The following is a 19,934-nucleotide window of genomic DNA, read 5'->3' as shown; positions in this document are numbered from 1 at the left end:
TCACATCGCTACAACCCTGCATTGCAGTGTGTGCCAGTCATGGCCCCTTTCTGTCATGCATCCTGAAATCTGTCCGTAGGTATCATAATTCCAGTGGCTGGAGCGCAGCTGGGACTGGACAGCCTCCTCTCCCCAAATGCTGATAAGGACCAGCAGCTCGGCATTGCTCCAAGCGGAGGATCGCCTAGTGTGTGGAGCAGGCATAGTCACCTGGAAAGATGTGCTGAGATCACTGCACGCATCACCCAGCAAACAGGAAGGGGACTTTCAAAATTCCCAAGGAATTTAAGGGGTGGAGCTCATGGTTGATAACCTGAGGGCAGGGCAGTAGAGTTCAATCTGATGACCAGAGAGGTGAGAACAGGCATTGTGGGACACCTCCCGGAGGCCAATTGCAGCACTGTAATCGACCAGGGTGTCTACACTGGCACCGTGGCACTGTGCCCCGTGCAGAAAGCTGTACACCTCTCATCGGGTTGATTTTTTTTACAGTGCTGCAACTGCGCAGTTTCTGCGCACTAAATGGCTTGGCAGTGTGTACACCTTGGGAGTTACAGTACAGAAAGCTGCTTTACTGCGCAGAAACTTGCCAGTGTAGACAAGGCCTAAAGAAGTCAGTGCAAGGGTTTAGGTCTTTGGTTGTATCACTCAGACCGAACAGGGTTTTTCCCTATCTAGGTTCTACAAATGATGTCTGGTTAACCAACAACACTGGATAGAGTACTTTGGATCTTTCTTCTAAAATAAAAGAGAGTACAATACTACATGTCATTTGATGTTGTTAGGCAGTGGGGCTAACCTAAGTAGATGAATGGGAGTATTTCACGCCGCTCTGAGGTTCTATTTTAGACTGTTTGCAGACACATTTAAAGAGAACTATATTTGTTTGCATTCAGAAGGTTCTCTGCAAAACTATAGTGACTAGAGACTTGTGACAAATTTTGAAACTTCAGTCTGTTAGAGTTGCAGGTGCACAGCAGTGCTGGTAATTAGACCTCTTATTTAGGTATGTACATGTAGATTAAAATTTTTACCTTTAAACACTTCTGAAAATTTTGGTCTTTTTTTTTTAATAAATAGAAGCTTAAATTCTGCAGAAAGAGAGAGGTAAGCAGCAGGTTGCAAAGGGCACTGTGACAGGCCACATGCTGGTCATATATTGTGCATCACACACTAAACCGGCTTTTTTCATCTTGCAATGTTTATCTCAGCTAGTATAGAAATTAAAGCTCTGTTAAGCCACATGACTCAGGACCTAAACAGTTAACCAGATGATGCTCAGGGAGCAACTTTTTCCACAGCAGAGATCTGCCTTTTATATGCTTTCTGTGATGTGCCTAGCACATTTGTGGTTGCAATAAAAATGATGATGATTATTAATAAATAAATGGTGTAATATTGCACACTCAAGTGCTTTTAGGGGTTTTGTGTCTTCCCCCAAGGCCCAGAAAGCCAAACAGGATGGCCCATTGGTCTGCTGTGTTATGCTAGATCTGATGGTCCTAACTCCCTGTGCAGCTTGCTGGAAATTTGATAGACTCAATATTATTATTTTGTTTCCTGTGTTCACAGTGTTCTGAATTTTCAGAAATCCTGTGTAGCCTGAAAATAAAATGTCATGGAAAGTTTTTAATGTATAACGTTCCCAAAGTGTCAAATGCATCATGTTAACCAGTGTCCTTTCATTATCTTATTGGGGACAAATGGAGCATACTGCTCCTGTGTCTTTTCCGTAAAGTACATTAATCTCCATTATAATACAGGGATGGAAGAAAGAGTTGGATATTAGCCAAAAGTAAACAAAATCCAATTCTATTATTTGGCCATCACATCAGTGTAAGCGAATTTTTAAAAGAACACTTTGCAATGTTGATTATAGAGTTGTTATGCCATCTCGTTCAAGCAAAGTGAACTGCACTTTAACAGCCTTAAATGTATGCTTGGGGGATTAGATTTTTATTGGTAAATGTTGGTAAATACTAATTTTACCATACACACTCAAAAGTGACGAAAAAATATTTCCATCTGTTATATTGTGGTGTTACACTAGCATTTAGTGCAGCTGAAGCAGAGGCACCATTTAGGTAGTTTTAATGTTTGAAATCTTAACATATACTGTCATTAAATAATTGTCTGACCTCTCCTCCCCCATAATTTCACAACTGTGAAAATTTAAATAGATAAAAAATCTAAAACAATGCTTTAAAATAAATATTGATACTCTCTTTCAAAATTATTAAACAAAAAGAATTCTGCTAAGCCTACTTAAATAACAGTGTGGCAGCACATTTCCCATGCCTTAATCAAAAATAGAAATAGAGAGAAACTCTTTTAAAACAAATGACCGTACTGTTTCATTTTTTCCTACCTTCTGGTTAACCAAAAGTTTCTGTTAAATGAAGGTGTGCATGATGAAATACTGCCCACATATACAGACCCCCTGTTTTCTCAAAGTTTTGGTGTGTCCCATAAACCCTTTGTTAAAACAGGATTGTACTGTATTAAGGCTATGTCTGCACTACTGGCAGTACAGCCGCATGGCTACGGTGCAATAGCTATGCCACTGTAGCACCATAGTATAGCCACACTCTGCAGCGATGAAAGGGGTTTTCCCATCACTGCAGAAACGCCACCTCCAGAAACGATGGTAGTTGGGTCAATGGAAGCTTTCTTCTGTCAACCTAACTATGTCTACGCTCAGAGGGTTGGATTTTTCACACCCCTGAGCACTGTTCCTATGTTGACCTAAGTTTTAAGTATAGACTAGGCCTAAGATGGAAATAAACTTCTAGGGCAGCAAACACTAAAATGCTTTAAAAAAACCTGGCCTAGTAGAAGAATCAGTCAGGTTGCTGTCAGAGAGTTAGTTTACTGATATCAGATACTGGACCCCAAATTCAATCTCCGATGCCTATAGTAACTGAGTATATTCTTATTGCATGTATAATGTCTCTCTTGCTTCCCTTCTCCTCTTCTGTCTGTCAGATAAGGGAAATGTCAGTGACAGGTTCTGTTCCATATTTATTTTGAGGATAATGTTTTGTTGACTCTTGCTGTCTTGCTCAATGACATTTCATTTCCTCGTATTTCCTTCCCTCCTGCTCTTGGATGATTATGGAATATGTTTTGGTTTTTTGAGTCCTGTAACAATATACTGGTATGTTCTGTGATCTGAACCTGGTTATATATTTTGTAAAACTGCAGAACCAGCCAACCTGAATTTCCAGTAAAGGGTCTGACTACCAATCAGTAGCGTAAATTTGACCTTCAATATATATTTGCAAAGTTTCTCTATTTCTTACGTAGTTTCCTCTTCCATGCCAATATTTTAATACTTATAAAACATATTTTTAATGTTCAGGCTATTCTTTGTGTATAACGTTACAATAACAAACTAACTTGGACAGCACAGGTCCCAAAATAACCCAGTAACAAACCAGCCTAGAGAACATGACTCTCAAGTAATATTAGAACAGCAGCAACCCCTGTAACCCAGCCCTCAGGAATACCAACTACAACAACGAACCAGCTCATGTGGGGTATTACTCATGAACAGTGCTAGGATAATAAACCAGCACATGCAATCTAGCCTTCATATGTGATCATGCAATTAAAGAAACAGTGTGCACACGCCAGATCTTCTGAGGAAACTTGCCATAAGAGAGAAAAAAGAGCAGAGGGCCAAGAACTGAGCTGTGCAAGTGAGGATACATGCAAGGAAAGAGCCATCACCAGAGACAAAAAAAGAGAGGGTAGTTTGATAGGTTCTGAGGGGAATGATGATAGAAGGACACCTGCATCCAGGTGTCTGCTTAATTTAAGGAGTATGTGGAGAGAGAAGTGGGGGCTATCATCAGTGAGAACAACCTTCAGGTTGCTCTTAAGGTTACTAATGAGCAGACAGGGATGATCTGTCTTTAGTGCAAGTGACTTGTACACGTATAGAATGTCCCATTTGGCTTAGTGATGAACTACAGTGTACTAAAATCCGATTCTCCACTTTCCTTCACAGACCTTGTAACTCTCCGTACCAAATGTAGTTCTCTTCACAGTTACCTGCATGCGACCAGCAGCGTCTTACCTTAATTATTGAAGTTAGAACTTGTTTTCTTTATCGCTTGTTATGACATCACAAGAGACAGGCTTATATATGTTGACACTAAGATTGGGATTCATAGTTCATTTGACTCTGGCTAATTTTGTCATTCAGCTTTGTATCACAAGGAATGAGTTCACTTGGTATATCAAGTTCTCTGCATTCAGTTAGCTCAACACGAATGATTGAAACACCCTTGACTCCCCCTGTAGCTCCTACTCCTTCTTGTTCTATATAGAACCCCCAGTGTCTGAGACCTGCCAGTTGTGAGTTCTCCTCTGGGGATGCCGGCTCCTATCAGAGAGTCCATTTCCTGCGCAAGTCCTAACTTGTTTTGCTGAATCACAATATCATTTCTGAGTGCAATAGTAATGTCAGTTGGAAGAGTGAGGATTTGAGAAGTAATATGTGGCAGTGTGTAGTGGGGCAGCTGCCAGGAGAGCAGAGTTAAAAGCAGCCCTTGGAGAGGGCTCTGGCTGGGACCCAGTTAGAAAAGGGGTTAAGAGCAGCCACAGCTGTGACCACACCCGGCCCTGACATAAGGGTTAATGGAGGAGCTGGGTCAGTCTCACTCCAGCCTTGGAGTGAGAAGGACCTTGTTGCCTGGGAGCAGAGGGTACCTGAAGCAGAACCGTGCTGGAGAAGGGCAGGCAGAGCTGGGGAGTTCTGGCTTGGTGATTCCCCAGGCTGAGGCCTTGCTGAAGGCCAAAGGAGGAACTGGGGCTGCAGGGAGACAGCTGGTCCAAGAAAGGCAGCAGGTCCAACTCCCTTGCCAGTGATGAGTGGCCATTACAGACTGCAGTTTGCCCCAGAGATTGGGTGCTACATGATGACTGGGAGTAGCCAGTGAGGCAAGGTGGGTATAGAGGGTTGGGGGTTCCCCTGGGAGGGGAGATCGAGTGTGGGGATACTGCTGTGGGCAGAACCCCAAGGTAAAGGGCACCAGGGTCTGGGAAGGACACAGGGCCTGAGGCAGGAGAGACATCAGCCAGCAGGGGGCACTCTGAGGCTGAGGAGCTAATTCCCGAGGCAACCAGCAGGAGGTGCTGTGGTGGTGAGTGCTCAACCTGTTACACAGTGTAACTGAAGACTGTATCACATTGTTATGCAGAGGCACAAGGGAGCAGGGAGAGAGGTGTGGTCTCAAGCTTAACTTTGGCATTTTGTGATGTGTGTGTGGTTTGTTTTTTTTTACTTTTTACCAAGGCAAAGTTACAACAACAACATATTAACATACTACATAGTATATTACCTATTCCTGTGTAGCATCAGGTTAATATTCAAAGAACCTGGCTAAAGATTCTGGCTTGCTGACTGGAGAGTCCTCCTCATCTGCATACATTAAAAAAGATGATCACATTTCTAAACACACGTTCTCTTTTTGGCACTTCTTGTGTACATACCTGCTGTGAAAGCTTTCCCATTTCAAGGACAGTCCGTATTTTGCTATACCTCTGATCCATAGGAGAAGCAGTTACATTTTTCTGGTAATGTGCAATGCAAAATTTAGCTGCTAACAATAAAAAAAAATAATTTGTCATTCTATTTAAAATGTAGATCCTTTAACAGGGTATTAAGTAAGCAGGTCAGGGGATATGTAGGAAGCTGGCATTTTGTCATAAGATGAATTTCTTTAATTCCCTTTCCCATAGAGAGTCAATTTTTGTCCAAATCTCTGTCCCTTCATTTCATCTGGGTTGTTTGCTTATCAACATTTTTTTTCAGTCAAAATTGTACGTTTCTTAGAAATACTTTGTTCCAGCTTGCTCCTGGGTCAAGTCCTCAAATATGGTTAAAAGTCTTGATAGAGCAACCTTGTCTTAAGATTTCACTATAAAATATTTGAATTGTTAACCATGCAAAAGTAATATTGCATAAATACACTTCTCGGCATTTAATATGAAATTAGCTTATCTGTACTATTACCCATTTGACATACTGAAATTTGATAACTGAAGATGTAATTCAAAAAGACAGAATGTTTAGTTATAGAATCAGAGCTACTGTAGAGAGGCTGGAGCGTCCTGATGTGTTGTCATTTCTATCCCATCCATCAGTTTTAAATAGGCAAGGTATGGACAGTGATTAATGAAACCATGAGATGTGTTTTGTATCGCTAATTCTCGTTTGTGAAATGCTTCATAGTGGATTCTGAATAAATCTGCTAAATTTAACTCCGTGTGAATTAAAGAGTTAGGCAGTTTATATTGGATACAAAGACAAAAGATTGCGACCTAATCCTTGGCCATCAGCAATCTAAGGTGGTGCCTTGACCCCTGGCTGCCAGCAATGGAATCTGAGAGTCCAAGTGAGTGCCTCACTCTAGAGTCATCAGTGAAGTCTGCATAGTGGCATCATTCTGAAGTGTGAGACCCTTGTCAGAGCACACCAGAGCTTTTCAGACTTTTTGTTGCCAATGGCCAGGGAGGGACCTTCTACTCTCTAGTGTGTGTGGCTGTTCATCCTTACTTCATATCCTTTGTTTCTCTTAGAGAGCTCTTCTGGAGAAGAAGCAGAGGAAGAAACGTCTTGAGCCCTTGATGGTACAGCCAAATCCAGAAGCAAAGCTGCGTAGATCAAAGCCCAAAGGATGTGAGGAGCAGACTCCCTTAGTTGAGAGCCACACCCCTTTTCACAGCGATGTTGTCCTGCATGGTATGTAGTCATCCTGATCAACAGACATTCTTACTAATGCTAGTTTGTTTTTACCTTAGAGGTGGTCACATTTACATTCCCCAGGGGAATGGGTGGGCGAGAAACTAAAGGGATTGATTTTGTTGGGTACAAAAGAAGAGCAGCACTACAGCATTCATTTGTTCCTTTTCACTCATCTGCTGCTAAGCAACACTGTGCTGTAAAAACACTCTCAACCTGAACTGGACTCCAGTGTCAGATAGCTAATTAGACTGGGAAAATCTATCCACTTCTGAATGATCTCTTAGAGTTGGACCAAAGCCATCTGGCTGAATGGAATTGTGTGTGGAACTGTTTCATTTCCTCACCTCCTGAATACTTTAGTAGTGTTCCCAGAAATGTAGGGAGCTATAAATCTGGAGCAGGAGAAATTCATTGGATTTTTCTGAAGCAGTAAGAGAAAAGGAGGACAGAGAATAAATGAATAGCAGCAACACGCACTATCTTTCAAGACAATTCTCGAAAATTGCCGTGACAGGCTGTTTGGGGAGGGGAAGGCAGTACAGGGGTTGATGAATATTAAATTTACCTTTCTTCGGTTCCCCTGTCTCCATGGATGTTCCTTTTACGCACTTGGTTTCAGCCACCGCCCAATTCCTACTGACACTCTGAGGAATTAAACTGCCCTCTGCTGGTGGCAGGGATTTTTGCATTCTCTTTCATCTCAGTCTTGGAATTCCTCTCCACTATCCTGTTAATTCACCCTAATCTCAAATTACAAATTCAAGTGTTGGGTGAGAGAAGTTTTTCAGAGTCTTGTCCCTGTGACATGCAAACAGAATCCATTAGATTTAGGTCTTGCCACATGGTTAGGAGGTAAATTTTGGGATCAGAGGGCCCTGCACGTGGCAGAGAGGGGACAGCAACATAGCAGCAGAGTGTTGATAAAAAGGAAAGCCATAGGCACTGTGGGAAAGCAAGGAGCTGGGGCAAGAGCTCAGTGGTCTCACAGCATGACAGTGGAATAGTGGCAAGAACCATTGGGGACAGTGGCGTAGCAGGAGGCAGTGATAAGCTCACAGCCCACAGAGCCCCACACATGATGGGGTATAGGGGGTGACTGTGAAAGCCTCAAAATCCTGTGAAAGTGTCAGGAAAAGTACCATGAGAGCCAGGATTCTTGCAACTTATCAGGGAGGTAGTAGGGTATGCCTTGGGGTTTTGTGATACACATTAAAGTGATACCATGAACTTAAAAGGATAAAAATGAATTTATTAATCTTAGTGGTTGCTCCTAGAAATATATTGTGTCTCCTGGGAGCCCATCTCTTTAAATGTCTCTCCTGTTCTGTGGAGCAGTGGCTGCAGATTGGGAGAGGAGTGAGAGGAGACTTCAGCTGTAGCACTTGCTGGACTGATAGCCTGCTTAGAATTAGCTGGGAGAAAGCAGATTGAGAGAAACTTTCTGGCTGGAGAGAGCGCTTCTGAAATGAGATAGGAGAGAATAAAAACGCCTCTGAATCACAAAACTAGATACTACGGAAGTCAGAGGAAAGAGGGATGAAAATTGAATAGCTTCCCCTTATTTATTTTCAGACTAAGAATCTTTTAAGATGGAGTGAAGGTTGTAAATGTGTCAGTAACCCAAAGGTAACACCTGAGTAAACCGTTGCAGTTTTAAAATACAAAAACAGCAGAAATCCAAGAAATCCAAAGCAAAGACTACACTTAAAACAAATTCTAGATAGTTTGGAAATGCAGAGTTAAGGTACTCCAAACAACCTTCACTCTTCCATATCCCTGGCACATACTGCACCCTCTGTGAAAGTGTCTGTGACAAGAACTGCAGTATCAGAAGTGCTTTATATGGTTAACCTTGGGTACGTTGGTTCCACCAGAAACCCAGGTGGCAGCTACATATAGTTTGGCATCTTGCTTACAGCTGTGAACAACCCCTAGTTTACTGTGACTTACGTAGTGGAGTATTCATAGACTATAACATCAAGGTGATTAACAAAGAACATGACTGCAGTTCCTACGTAAAAGGATAAACGGACACAAGTCAGATATTAGGAATGGCAATATACAAAAACCTGTAGGAGAACACTTCAATCTTGCTGGACACACAATAGCAGATTTAAAGGTAGCCATCCTGCAGCAAAAAACTTCAGGACCAGACTTGAAAGAGAAACTGCTGAAATTCAGTTCATTTGCAAATTTGACATCATCAACTCAGGATTAAACAAAAATTGTGAATGGCTAGCCAACTACAAAAGCAGTTTGTCCTCCCTTGGTGTTCACACCTCAACTGCTAGAAGAGGGCCTTATCCTCCCTGATTGAGCTAACCTCATTATCTCTAGACTGAATCTTGCCTGCATATTTACACCTGCTTCTGGAAATTTCCATTACATTCATCTGACAAAGTCAGTATTCACCCACAAAAGCTTATGCTCCAGTACGTCTGTTAGTCTATAAGATGCCACTGGACTCTTCGTCACTGTTTACAGATCCAGACTAACACGGCTACCCCTCTGATACATGACTACTGTGGACAGTAAAGGCTTCAAATGGTTGCCCATAAAAAAAAGTTTAGGAGTTTCAGTGTGCTTTACAAACATCAATTAATTTAAACTCACAACATCTTGTGAAAATGGAAGTATCATTCTCATTTAGGGATGGGGAAACTGAGGTTTGGAGAGGTTAACGTGACTTTCCCTAGGTAACACGGGAAGTCTGTTAGAGCCAGATTTAGAGTCTAGATCTCTTGATTCATAATCCGGTACAGTGCTTCTTTGGGAAGACAGTCATTTCCTCCCTCCCCCTTTTGGAAAATATCTGTGCACTCTGATGCATCAGTGTTCTAAAAGGGTGTTTGAGCAGGGAGAGGTGAAATGAGATGCCTTTTTGTGATGCTTAACACAGTCAGTCAGTTACAAAAGCAGTGAGATTTCTCCATTCTGTTTCACTTTTGCCTGCAGGCATTGATGGCCCAGCTGCCTTCCTGAAGCCAGAAGTCCAAGACTTAGGGACCAAACTCCAAATCCTGTCTGTAGGATCTTCCACAACAGAAGACAATGCAGATCAAGACAAAGAAGAAGATACCCTGATAGATACAGCTGCCAAGTCGGATCTGCAAGAAATCCTGCAGAAACGAGGTGAGAGTTGGCTATATGCAGAGTTTGGACAGGTGTCTGTCAGGTTTTCCCAGTTTATAATTTTATTTCATTAGAAAACTAAAAATTATGAGGAATCCTCTCACAGTACAAGTGTGCATGTGAGTTTCCATACACAAAGACAGCCAGCAATTTCTAGAACATACATTGGCGGATGAGTAACAGTCTTTCCCTTGTCTAAAATGCCAGTACGAACTGGTATATATCTATCACGTTTTAAAAGATTACAGAAATTCCGTATAATTTCTGCTCTTTCCAAAGGAAGTCATCACAAATTGCCTCTCTTGGTTTTTCCAGAGTCCAGGACATTTTTATTGCATGTACCTATCTGTATTAATATTGTAACAACACAATATAGTTCTTAAGTATTAGAAACCTCCACAGCCAACAGTGCAGTAATTACTTAACTGCTCAGGAGACCTGCAGGAAAGGTGCTGTTCCTGATTCAGAGGATATCCCAAACAGCTGTTATAGAAAATGTGTAAAGGTTTTATTGTCAAATACTGTGTCCCGTTGAGCAGTTACTCAGAGTGTCCACTTCTGCCAAGTGTATCACATCCATGCCAGTACTGCAGGAAGTCTGTTAGTTGCGTGCTGTCTAAACATTTTGCAGTGAAATAAAAATTAATACCATGTCGTTCGATTCACAGTTTACATTACCTTGCAGTGCCTGTCATCTAAAAGGTTCCCAAAGGACTTAACCTATGAGTTATGTAGTAATTTGTAAGGATCATGTCATCCACCACTCAGAAGCAACAGTTGTTTTATCTATGAACAGCAACATTACACAAGAGTTAGGACAGGAAGTGCAAAAGAATAACTGATTGAAATTACATGGGAAATTTAGGGAGGCAGAATGTAAGTACACAGATTAGAATTTGGCCAGAACACCAGGGTTAACGCCTTTCCTCTTTCAAAATATGCCTTGGGATGTTTATTGACAAGTAGTCCAGAACTTAGTTTTATATCTCCTCCAAAACACAGCACCTCCAGCAATGCCCTGTATGTGCAATACCATACTGGGACAATGCTTTAATATTGATTCGTAGGGAAGAATGCAAGTTACAGGATCAACAAAACCATGTACTACAGCATTTAGTATGCTTTCCCACTCCTAACCCTGCTTACCACAAGAAATCAGATAGGATCATAAAATAAAGTGGTGTGAGTCCAACTGTAAATCTCAGGAAGCTCACAGAGATTCCTTTTCAGTTCTTGTTCAAGTATATGCCGTGTGGGTGCTGTGCACTATTGACCGGAGACCGTAAAGCAGCATCTGCAGGCCTGAGCCTACACAGAACAGCTCCTCATGCTCCCATATGAGGTCATGTAGGAAGGTGCAGACCCACTGCCACTCATTTATCTCTCAACCCATCTGTGGCTTGAGACAGAGCAAAACCTGGGCAATGTCTACACTACCGTGGTAAATCTACCTAAATTCCACAACTCCGGCTACGTGAATAACATAGCTGGAGTTGACATAGCTTAGGTTGGCTTACTTCAGTATCTGTACCACACTGAGTCGATGGGAGAGTGTCTCCCGTCTACTTACCTTACTCTTCTCCAGGGGCAGCTCCAGGCCCCAGCACGCCAGCGCATTTTTGTCCATGCGCCCCCGGCCGACCTCAGCGAGGCCAACCAGGAGCACCCATGACAGCAGCAGATGGTACAGAACAACTGATAACCGTCATCTCATCGCCAATTTACAATGGCATGGCAGAAGGTGCAATAGGGATGGTAACCGTCTCTGCTACCTTGAAAGGCAAATGAATGCTGCTGTGTAGCACTGCAGTACCGCGTCTGTCAGCAGCATCCAGTACACATACGGTGACAGTGACAAAAGGCAAAACTGGCTCCATGGTTGCCATGCTATGGCGTCTGCCAGGGCAATCCAGGGAAAAAGGGCCCAAAATGATTGTCTGCCATTGCTTTCACGGAGAAAGGATTGAGTGACAACATTTACCTAGAATCACCCGCGACACTGTTTTTGCATTGGGATCTCAACCCAGAATTCCAGTGGGCGGGGGAGACTGCGGGAACTATGGGATAGGTACAGGATAGCTACCCACAGTGCAATGCTCCGAAAATCGACGCTAGCCTCAGTACATGGACGCACACTGCCGAATTAATGTGCTTAGTGTGGCCGCATGCACTCGACTTTATACAATCTGTTTTACAAAAACGGTTTATGTAAAATCGGAATAATCCCGTAGTGTAGACATACCCTAACACGGCTACCCCTCTGATAGGAGAACTCAGTGTGCTCATAGTAGACACACCATTCACTGCCTTCTTTATAGATATGATCACACTACATCCCAATCCTTGTTTCCTTCCTAAGGTCTTTTCAGAATACCATATTAATCAGGAAATCTATTTACAAGAGTTCTATCCAAATGAAAATTGTGCGAGCAGCTTCTGTTACACCTGGGCATAGTTAACTGAATGAAAGTATAAACTAAGCAGTATGGTATATCATGGGTATGTATTAATAAAAGCCAGACAACTTCTTATTCATTTCACTAAAGCGTCACTAGTAATATGGATTTCAAGGCTCAGAAGGCAATATCCCACAAGAGGAAAACTCACACTAGGAACATAAGAATTAATTCATAATAACATAATGTTTGTGAGATACTCAGTCTCACAAACTACAGCAAGGAGCATCAGAGAAATACGTAAAAATAAATTTATATAACATAAGTGCCTGAAATTAGGCTACTGAGGTCCTAGTTCGGTACCTAAATAAATGGTCTGATTTTCAGAGATGTGGAAATACGGATTTAGGTGTTTAGCTTTAGGTCACCCCATTTGAACATTTAATCTTTATTGCATTAAAGACAGTTAAAAGGGAATCATTACTACCCTAATATTACTTTTTCATGGAAATAGTCATTGCAGGTATGTTGTGGGTTAAAGTGAGGATGGGAGCAGGGAAGGTAACTGAGGGACATGTGAATTGGTGATGCCATGTATTTGTGACACCTTCCATTAGAGGTTACCTAGTCCTGCATTCTGACAGGGATCTCAGGCAGTTTGAATTTCGATGAGGACACCGAAGAGGAGGAGGAAGCTGGAAAGAGGTCAAGATCTCATTCACCATATTCTGAATCTGAGAGGCCTAGTTCCGCAACCAGCCAGAAATCTGCTACAGTAAGTGTAATGAAAACACTGTTGTCAATGAGAATCAGAGCCATGCTTTCTAGTGCCCATCTGTAAGGTGCTGGCATGTGTCCAGCCCACAAAGAACTCACTCCCATAAGACTCTCCCAAGTCTCCTTCCAGGCACAGTTTTATTTTCCAGACATAAGCAAAAAAACTTAACAGAAACAGTCCTTAGTCCACCTAAGGGACTTTTCCTCTTTTGCCTCTCTGTCACTTCTGCTTCAGGACTTACTGCAGGATTCTTTCTTGCTCTTTTGGCTGAGCACTGTCTCCCAGGACTTTCCCCCTTGCGCCCCTTCCCCCTCCCCCAGCAGATTCCCTCAGTCTCCCCTCTTAGGGGACTCTGGCAACTTCTTCCAGGGAACTCCTTGATGCTCTTGCTCCCCTACTTCTCCTTCCTTACTGACAGCCTGGTTGTAGGGAACACATGATTCCCCTCCTCAGCTGCACCTGATTAATGAACAGGGCTGGCTGGCCCCAAGCTCTCACCATTAGGGCAGCTGACCCCCAGTTACAGTACCTCAGTGTTAAAACATGCTAGTTCCAGCCCCTAGTCTGTAGCCAATGTGCTTAGACCTGAATCCAGAGGGAAGCCAGGTGTTGGTTTCCATACCTCATATTCAGTCCTCCATATTCTGCATCTTAACTGTTGTCACTGTTCCTCTAGTGCTCACTCCTGCTATAGGGAGAGTTAATTCCACTCTAGATACTGTCTGAGCAAGCATAGACACACTGATGGTTTTAGCCGTACCATCATACCGGGGTTTTCCACAGCCTGTCCCACTCCAGGATCCAGACTGATCAGAAAATGCTATTCCTCATACTGTCTTTTTTTACAATACATTTCAAGTTTTGCTTAGTGATAAATACTACGCTAAAAGGGACATTCCTCCCTTTGAATATAACAGCTTTTCACCCTGCATCCCCTCCCTAGCAAGCCATTCTACCCTCTAGTTACTGGGGACTCCAGCCCAGCTTCTCCTTCCATAAAGGGATATTCTTCTCCCAGGGTAGGAGACACTTCTGTCCTGATTTCTTCTTCTCAGTGAAGCATTTGAAACACAGAGATCTCTGATCCAGCATCTCTTCCTTCCTCAACAGAGCATTTTCCTCTTGTGATATGGGGGCCACCTACCCAACAGGCCATTCTTCTCTTGGGTTACTAGGGCCTCTGACCTTGATTTCACTTCGCTAATGGAATAGGTCTTCCCACAGGACACAGGTGCTTCCTGCACTGCATCCCCAGAGGCAGATACACAGCTGGGAGAAGTGGAGAACTTGGAGGAGTTTGCATTACGCCCTGCTCCCCGTGGCATTACAGTGAAGTGTCGAATCACTAGAGATAAGAAAGGAATGGACCGAGGCCTCTTCCCCACCTACTATATGCACCTGGAAAGGGATGATAACAGAAAGGTATTGGGACTAGCACACAGTCTCCAGCCCTGGGCCAGGGCTGGCTCTAGGTTTTTTGCTGCCCCAAGCCAAAAAAAGCCAGAGTGCCACCGCTGAAGCACAGAAAACCCCCCAGAGTGCCGCCCAAGGAGTGCCCCCAAAGAGCCGGAATGCCGCCCCTTGAGAAGTGCTGCCCCAAACACATTTTTGGAATGCTGGTGCCTAGAGCCGGCCCTGCCCTGGGCTACTGAACTTCTAGTACAAAACCTTTGGTTGTGTTGTGGAGCAGTGCTTAAATGGGAAAGGAACCTGGAGCGGAAAGGAGAAAGCTTGTGAAAAGTGGGAGGGGTGCACATCTCTATCTGGGCAGGGTCCGAAGGCAGCAATTGGGAGGTGTGGAAGCAGTAGTATAAAGAAGGTGAGCTAAAGCAGGAGAAAAAGAAAAGCGGAGGGATGAGTAGCTGGTAAAAATTAGAAAGGAAAGGTGCTTAAAACCTGAGCCATTGGGTGGGCCAAAGAGAGCTGAGATTTGGGGCTGTTTGCTTGTGGGCTGAAGAGAAAGGTCAGTGGCATGGAAGTGGCATCGGGCTAGCAAGAAGGGGTCTGCCAAAGTGGGTGGGAATTAATGGGCAGGGGAATGGTGATAGGGACAGTGGGATGGAGGTTGAAAGTAGTGCTGTGCCCCTGGGCTGTTCCAGAGCGTCCTATCATGACCAAAGTTTTGTGTTTCCAGATGTTCCTTCTTGCAGGGAGAAAACGGAAAAAGAGCAAAACATCCAATTATCTCATTTCAATTGACCCAACAGATTTATCCCGGGAAGGGGAAAGTTTCATTGGAAAACTCAGGTGAGAGCCGCAGATAAAAGCCATCGACAGGTGCACAGTCTCTGTTTTTATGTACTGCAAGAGAGGTTGGAGTTCCTGTCTTGCTGAGTCAAGAGCCAAGAGCAGCAATCTAGTCCAACTCCATGGAGAGTGTGACCTCACCCTCTCTTGGTTCACCCCTGGCTGTCCCTTTGGGACAGTATCTCTTTCAGAGAGTTGACTGTGGCCATTTATGTGAGGAGTCCTGGCTTGACGTTTTTCCAGGTCAGTTTATGGGCTCAGTGTAACAGATGCTTTCTTTAGAGCTATTTATTGCACTGCTGATGGGAAACCCCAGATGGGAATGTCAGGAGAGGCTGACACGATCTAATTATGTCACACAGTCTCACATAGAACATCTCACTAAGTCTCTGTTTCCTGACTCTAGGTCCAACCTTATGGGAACAAAATTTACTGTCTATGATCATGGAGTTAGCCCAGGCAAGGCACAAGGGCTCGTAGAAAAGGCGCATACCCGACAGGAGCTTGCAGCCATTTGTTACGTAAGTTCCTTTTATTTTTTTTTCCCCTTCCCCAAGCTCCTGAATCACTTAAACCCAGGTGTTGGGGATGGGAGGCATCCTGCAGTTACAGCCACTTTGGCTGTGGTCTTATCAGAACTTTCAGGCCAAGCTGGGTCAGTATTTGGATTGGAGGCCTGCAGGGAAAACTCTGGGTGCTTCAGGATGTTAGTGATTCCGCAGCAAGTTTTCTTAATTCTGCATCAGTACTGAAGCAGTACAACAGGATAACTATAATGGGTATTGGATGCTGGAGGACTTTCAGATGAGTCATAGGATGTGTCTACACTACTCGCCAGATCGGCAGGCAATAATCGATCCAGTGGGGGTCGATTTATCGCATCTGGTCTAGATGCGATAAATCGACCCCCGAGTGCTCTCCTGTTGACTCCTGTACTCCACTGCCACGAGAGGCGCAGGCAGAGTCGACGGGGGAGCAGCGGCAGTCGACTCACCGCAATGAAGACACCTCAGTGAGTAGGTCTAAGTACGTCGACTTCAGCTACATTATTCACGTAGCTCTGGGGTTCTCAGACTTTTGTACTGGTGACTCCTTTCACACAGCAAACCTCTGAGTGCAACCCCCCTTATACATTAAAAACACTTTTTTATATATTTAACACCATTATAAATACTGGAGGTAAAGCAGGGTTTGGGGTGGAGGCTGACAGCTCATGACCCCCCATGTAATAACCTTGCGACCCCCTGAGGGGTCCCAACCCCCAGTTTGAGAACCCCTGACGTTTTTCCATAACTTACACCAATCCCCCCCCGCCCCGCCAGTGGAGACCAGGCCATAAAAACAAGGTCTTAATTGCTTGTGGTTCTTCAAGATCTCAGTGGCACATTAACAAGAGACCAGGTGTATTAACTCCAGTTCTGTCCAGTTTCTACTCTGGCAATACTAGTGCCCCCTGGAGTTTCCACTGGATACAGTATTCTTCATTTCCCATCCTAAAATATTGTGTAGTGTTTCTGTGAGCTGTTAAAACAAGTATAATGTATCACCTAAAAGGTGGCTGTGTGTTAACAGTGATGAAGTGCTTTCTATGTATGTACAATTATCTATTCAAGTTTGTAAAATGTTTGCTATATACATGTAAAATCATTATCCTATTTCTCAGGTCTCTTCTCAGAAAGACCTGAGATGGAATAAGACAGGTTCCAGCTCCAAGGACCTACAGCAGAGGTCCCCAAGCTGTGGACCGTGCCTCTCTGGTGGGGAGGGGGAAATGAATGTTTGTGGGACACAGCCGGGAGGGAGCACCATCCAACTCCGCTCCTGGCCCCAGCTACCGGCCCTGTGTTCAGAGTTCTGGCTGCCGGCCCCGCACCCTGGGCTCCACTTTGAGCTGCGGCTGCCGGCCCAGGGATCCAGCTGCTGGTCTTCAGCCCCAGCTGAGGCTCTGCTTCTGCTCCTGTCCTTAATCTGAGCCCCCTACCCGTTTCTGTCCTCCCTTCCCCCCCCCCCCCGAGCTGTGGCCCCAATCCAGGCTCCAGCTCCGGGGGGAAGGAGGGACCATGGGCAAGGGTGTGGGGGGTGAAAGGTTAAAAAGTTTGAGGACCACTGACCTATAGTCTATATCAGTAAAATGCACTAGTATGTTAGGGAAAGCTGTATAACTAATATTAATGTTATACCTGATTTTTATCATATGTGTTAGGAACTCTTAAGAAGCCACCTTGCTGGAATAAAATCAAAATAGCCTTTGAGATAGATTTTTTTAGGTTGAAGGCATTAAACAGCTGGTGACTAGAGGACCAAGAAAGTCTGTTTCTTCTTCAAGTAATGGTCCCTATTGTATTCCACTGTGGGTTACACATGTGCACCATGCACCCAGAGTCAGAGAATTTGAAAGCAGTGTCTGTTGGTCCACGCATGTGCCTCAGTTCATCTCATGCTCCCAACTGCAGGGCAGATGGACTGCCTCTTCAGTTCCTTCTCATTGCCGCGTGGTCCAGGTCAGAAACTTAGTGTCTTCAGCTCTGATGTCGTTTCTGAAAAACAGTAGTGTTAGCTGTAAATAGTTTATAGTTTTAGAAGTTTTAATAGATTTACTAATTTTGATTGTTTTAATAGTTTTAGAATTAGATTAGGCTACAGGGGTCCCCTCCATTCTCCCTCATGCCCTATTCAGGTACCTGACTGTGCCCAGAACACTAGACTTCAAACTTTGCACCTCCTGCCTGCAATCCTTCTCCATCAGTGATGACCCCCAACACTGCCTCTATTGCTTGGGACAGGCTCACATTGCAAATTGGTGCAGTATTTGTCAGTCTTTCCCAAGCTGCACCCGAGAAGGACAGGCTTTTCATCTCCGTAAGTACCTCATGGAAATGGCCATGAGGCCTCAATCAGATCCAGGCTGGGGAATCTCCCCGTACATCATCCTGAATCAGCAAGAAGTGTGCCTCCCGCTGTAAAGTCCAACTCCGGTGCTGGAGGATGCACTCCCACAAACCCCTAGTCGGGAGATCAGGAAGCACTACCATAAGCATTGGGCTAAGTCTTCCTCTAAGTCCATTCCAAAGATACTGCATGTGCATACGAGCAAACCCACTGACTGAGCCTAGGCGGATGTCATACGTCCCCAGTCCCATAGACGTGAAAGGAAAGCCATGAAATGTAGGGCTTCACTAGCTGCACACCACACTTCATCAGTACCGTCATCCCCAGCTCTTCATAAGACACCGAGACCTTCTGGCACTGGTGAATGTAGACCACCACCAAATACCATACTCATGACTAGCACTTGTGGCCCAAACAGAAAGGTGCCTATTAAACCAGGGAGGTCCAGATCTGTGGCCACACCACATAACATTTTCGCTCCCTCAGATCCTGAATCCCCTCCCCCATTGTGACTCTCCATTTCCAGAGAGTGTATGTTGCCTTCCAGAGATTTGCTGGTAGGATGGAGCTTATCACCCCCACCATACACAACTTGTACCTCTCCATCAGCACCGATGTTATCACCATTGGAACCTGAGTCTGCCCTTTCCTCCTCAAGAGACTCAGAACCATGAGAGGAGCCACACCCCAGGAGACCCACAAAAGCCTGGAACCAACCAACGCCTCACCTGGCTCAGTCATTGGTACCTCATATCATGGGGACCCCTGCCCTAAGCTGTTGACCTCACCTACTGGCCATACTGGGGACCCTGGCACCAGTGCCCACCTTGGGAATCTTTCTGATCCACTAGGGGGTCACCACCTGACTCCATCCAGAGAATTTCCAAATGGATTTTGGGATGCAGTCTACACTTCTATAAGCTCTCGAACCTCCCCCCTTCTTTGGGGGTATCAGAGTACTCCATGAGAGTCCAAGCCATGACTGTAGCATTTCTTCAGGACGTACCAAGGTAGCCACATGGAGCTCTGTTCACAAGTTTGCAAGACATTGTTCCCTTATATAAGACTTGGCTACTGAGGCCTCATCTGAGATAGCTGTTCACCGCTCATCCTTGCCATCCTCATCCTTGCACCCTCCTCTTTCTTAAGTACTGCTTGTCTGTCACCCTCAGTGAAATACAAAGGATCATCACTCAAAGAAGAAGAGGAGGTTACTTACCTGTAAGTGGAAGTTCTTTGAGATGTGTGGTACTTCTGTGTATTCTAGTACCCACTGTTCTTCCTCTCTGCTTCGGATCTTATCTAATTCGCGGTGGAGAAGGAACTGAAGAGGCAGTTGGTCCTCTCTGCCCTTTATCATCTTGGTCAGGAGCACAAGGCGAACTGGGGCACATGCACAGACCAATGGATTCTACTTTCAAATTCTCTGGCTCCAGGCGCATGGTGCGCATGCATAACCCACACTGGAATACATATAGGGACCACACACCTTGAAGAACCTCCTGTTACAGGTAAGTAACTTCCTCTTACTCCATCTGTTGGGCAGCGAAGATATGTGGAATTCCCTGCTGCACTTTGCAGTAGACTTGTTTGTTTCAGGATGAAAGTTAAGCCATATGCTGACTCCAAATCCCCCATGGGGTTTCTTTTATCTTATCTACAGGGTCACAGTTTGGGAGAAACTACTAAATATAGCCTTAAAAATAAATCAAAAGCTAAGGAAAATTAAAGAGATTGT

The 19,934-nt window shown here is 44.3% G+C and overlaps 1 protein-coding gene across 4 annotated transcripts in view; it reads left to right on the top strand.

Annotated features, from left to right (window-relative positions):
* Nucleotides 1-19,934, top strand: part of TULP3 (TUB like protein 3) — an 87,968-nt gene that overhangs the window by 57,102 nt on the left and 10,932 nt on the right. For 2 of the 4 annotated variants that reach the window (XM_032775046.2, XM_032775048.2), the window contains exons 3-8: nt 6,589-6,751; nt 9,710-9,886; nt 12,927-13,057; nt 14,285-14,482; nt 15,195-15,307; nt 15,714-15,828. In XM_032775046.2, coding sequence (XP_032630937.1) covers nt 6,589-6,751; nt 9,710-9,886; nt 12,927-13,057; nt 14,285-14,482; nt 15,195-15,307; nt 15,714-15,828 — 897 coding nt within the window. The other 2 variants (XM_032775049.2, XM_032775047.2) reach the window with 2 other exon arrangements.

This window comes from Chelonoidis abingdonii, chromosome 1 (genome assembly GCF_003597395.2).
Source record: "Chelonoidis abingdonii isolate Lonesome George chromosome 1, CheloAbing_2.0, whole genome shotgun sequence".
Lineage (NCBI taxonomy): Eukaryota > Metazoa > Chordata > Testudines > Testudinidae > Chelonoidis > Chelonoidis abingdonii.
Note: the sequence above shows the minus strand (reverse complement) of the source record. Positions and strands in the feature narration are given on the sequence as shown.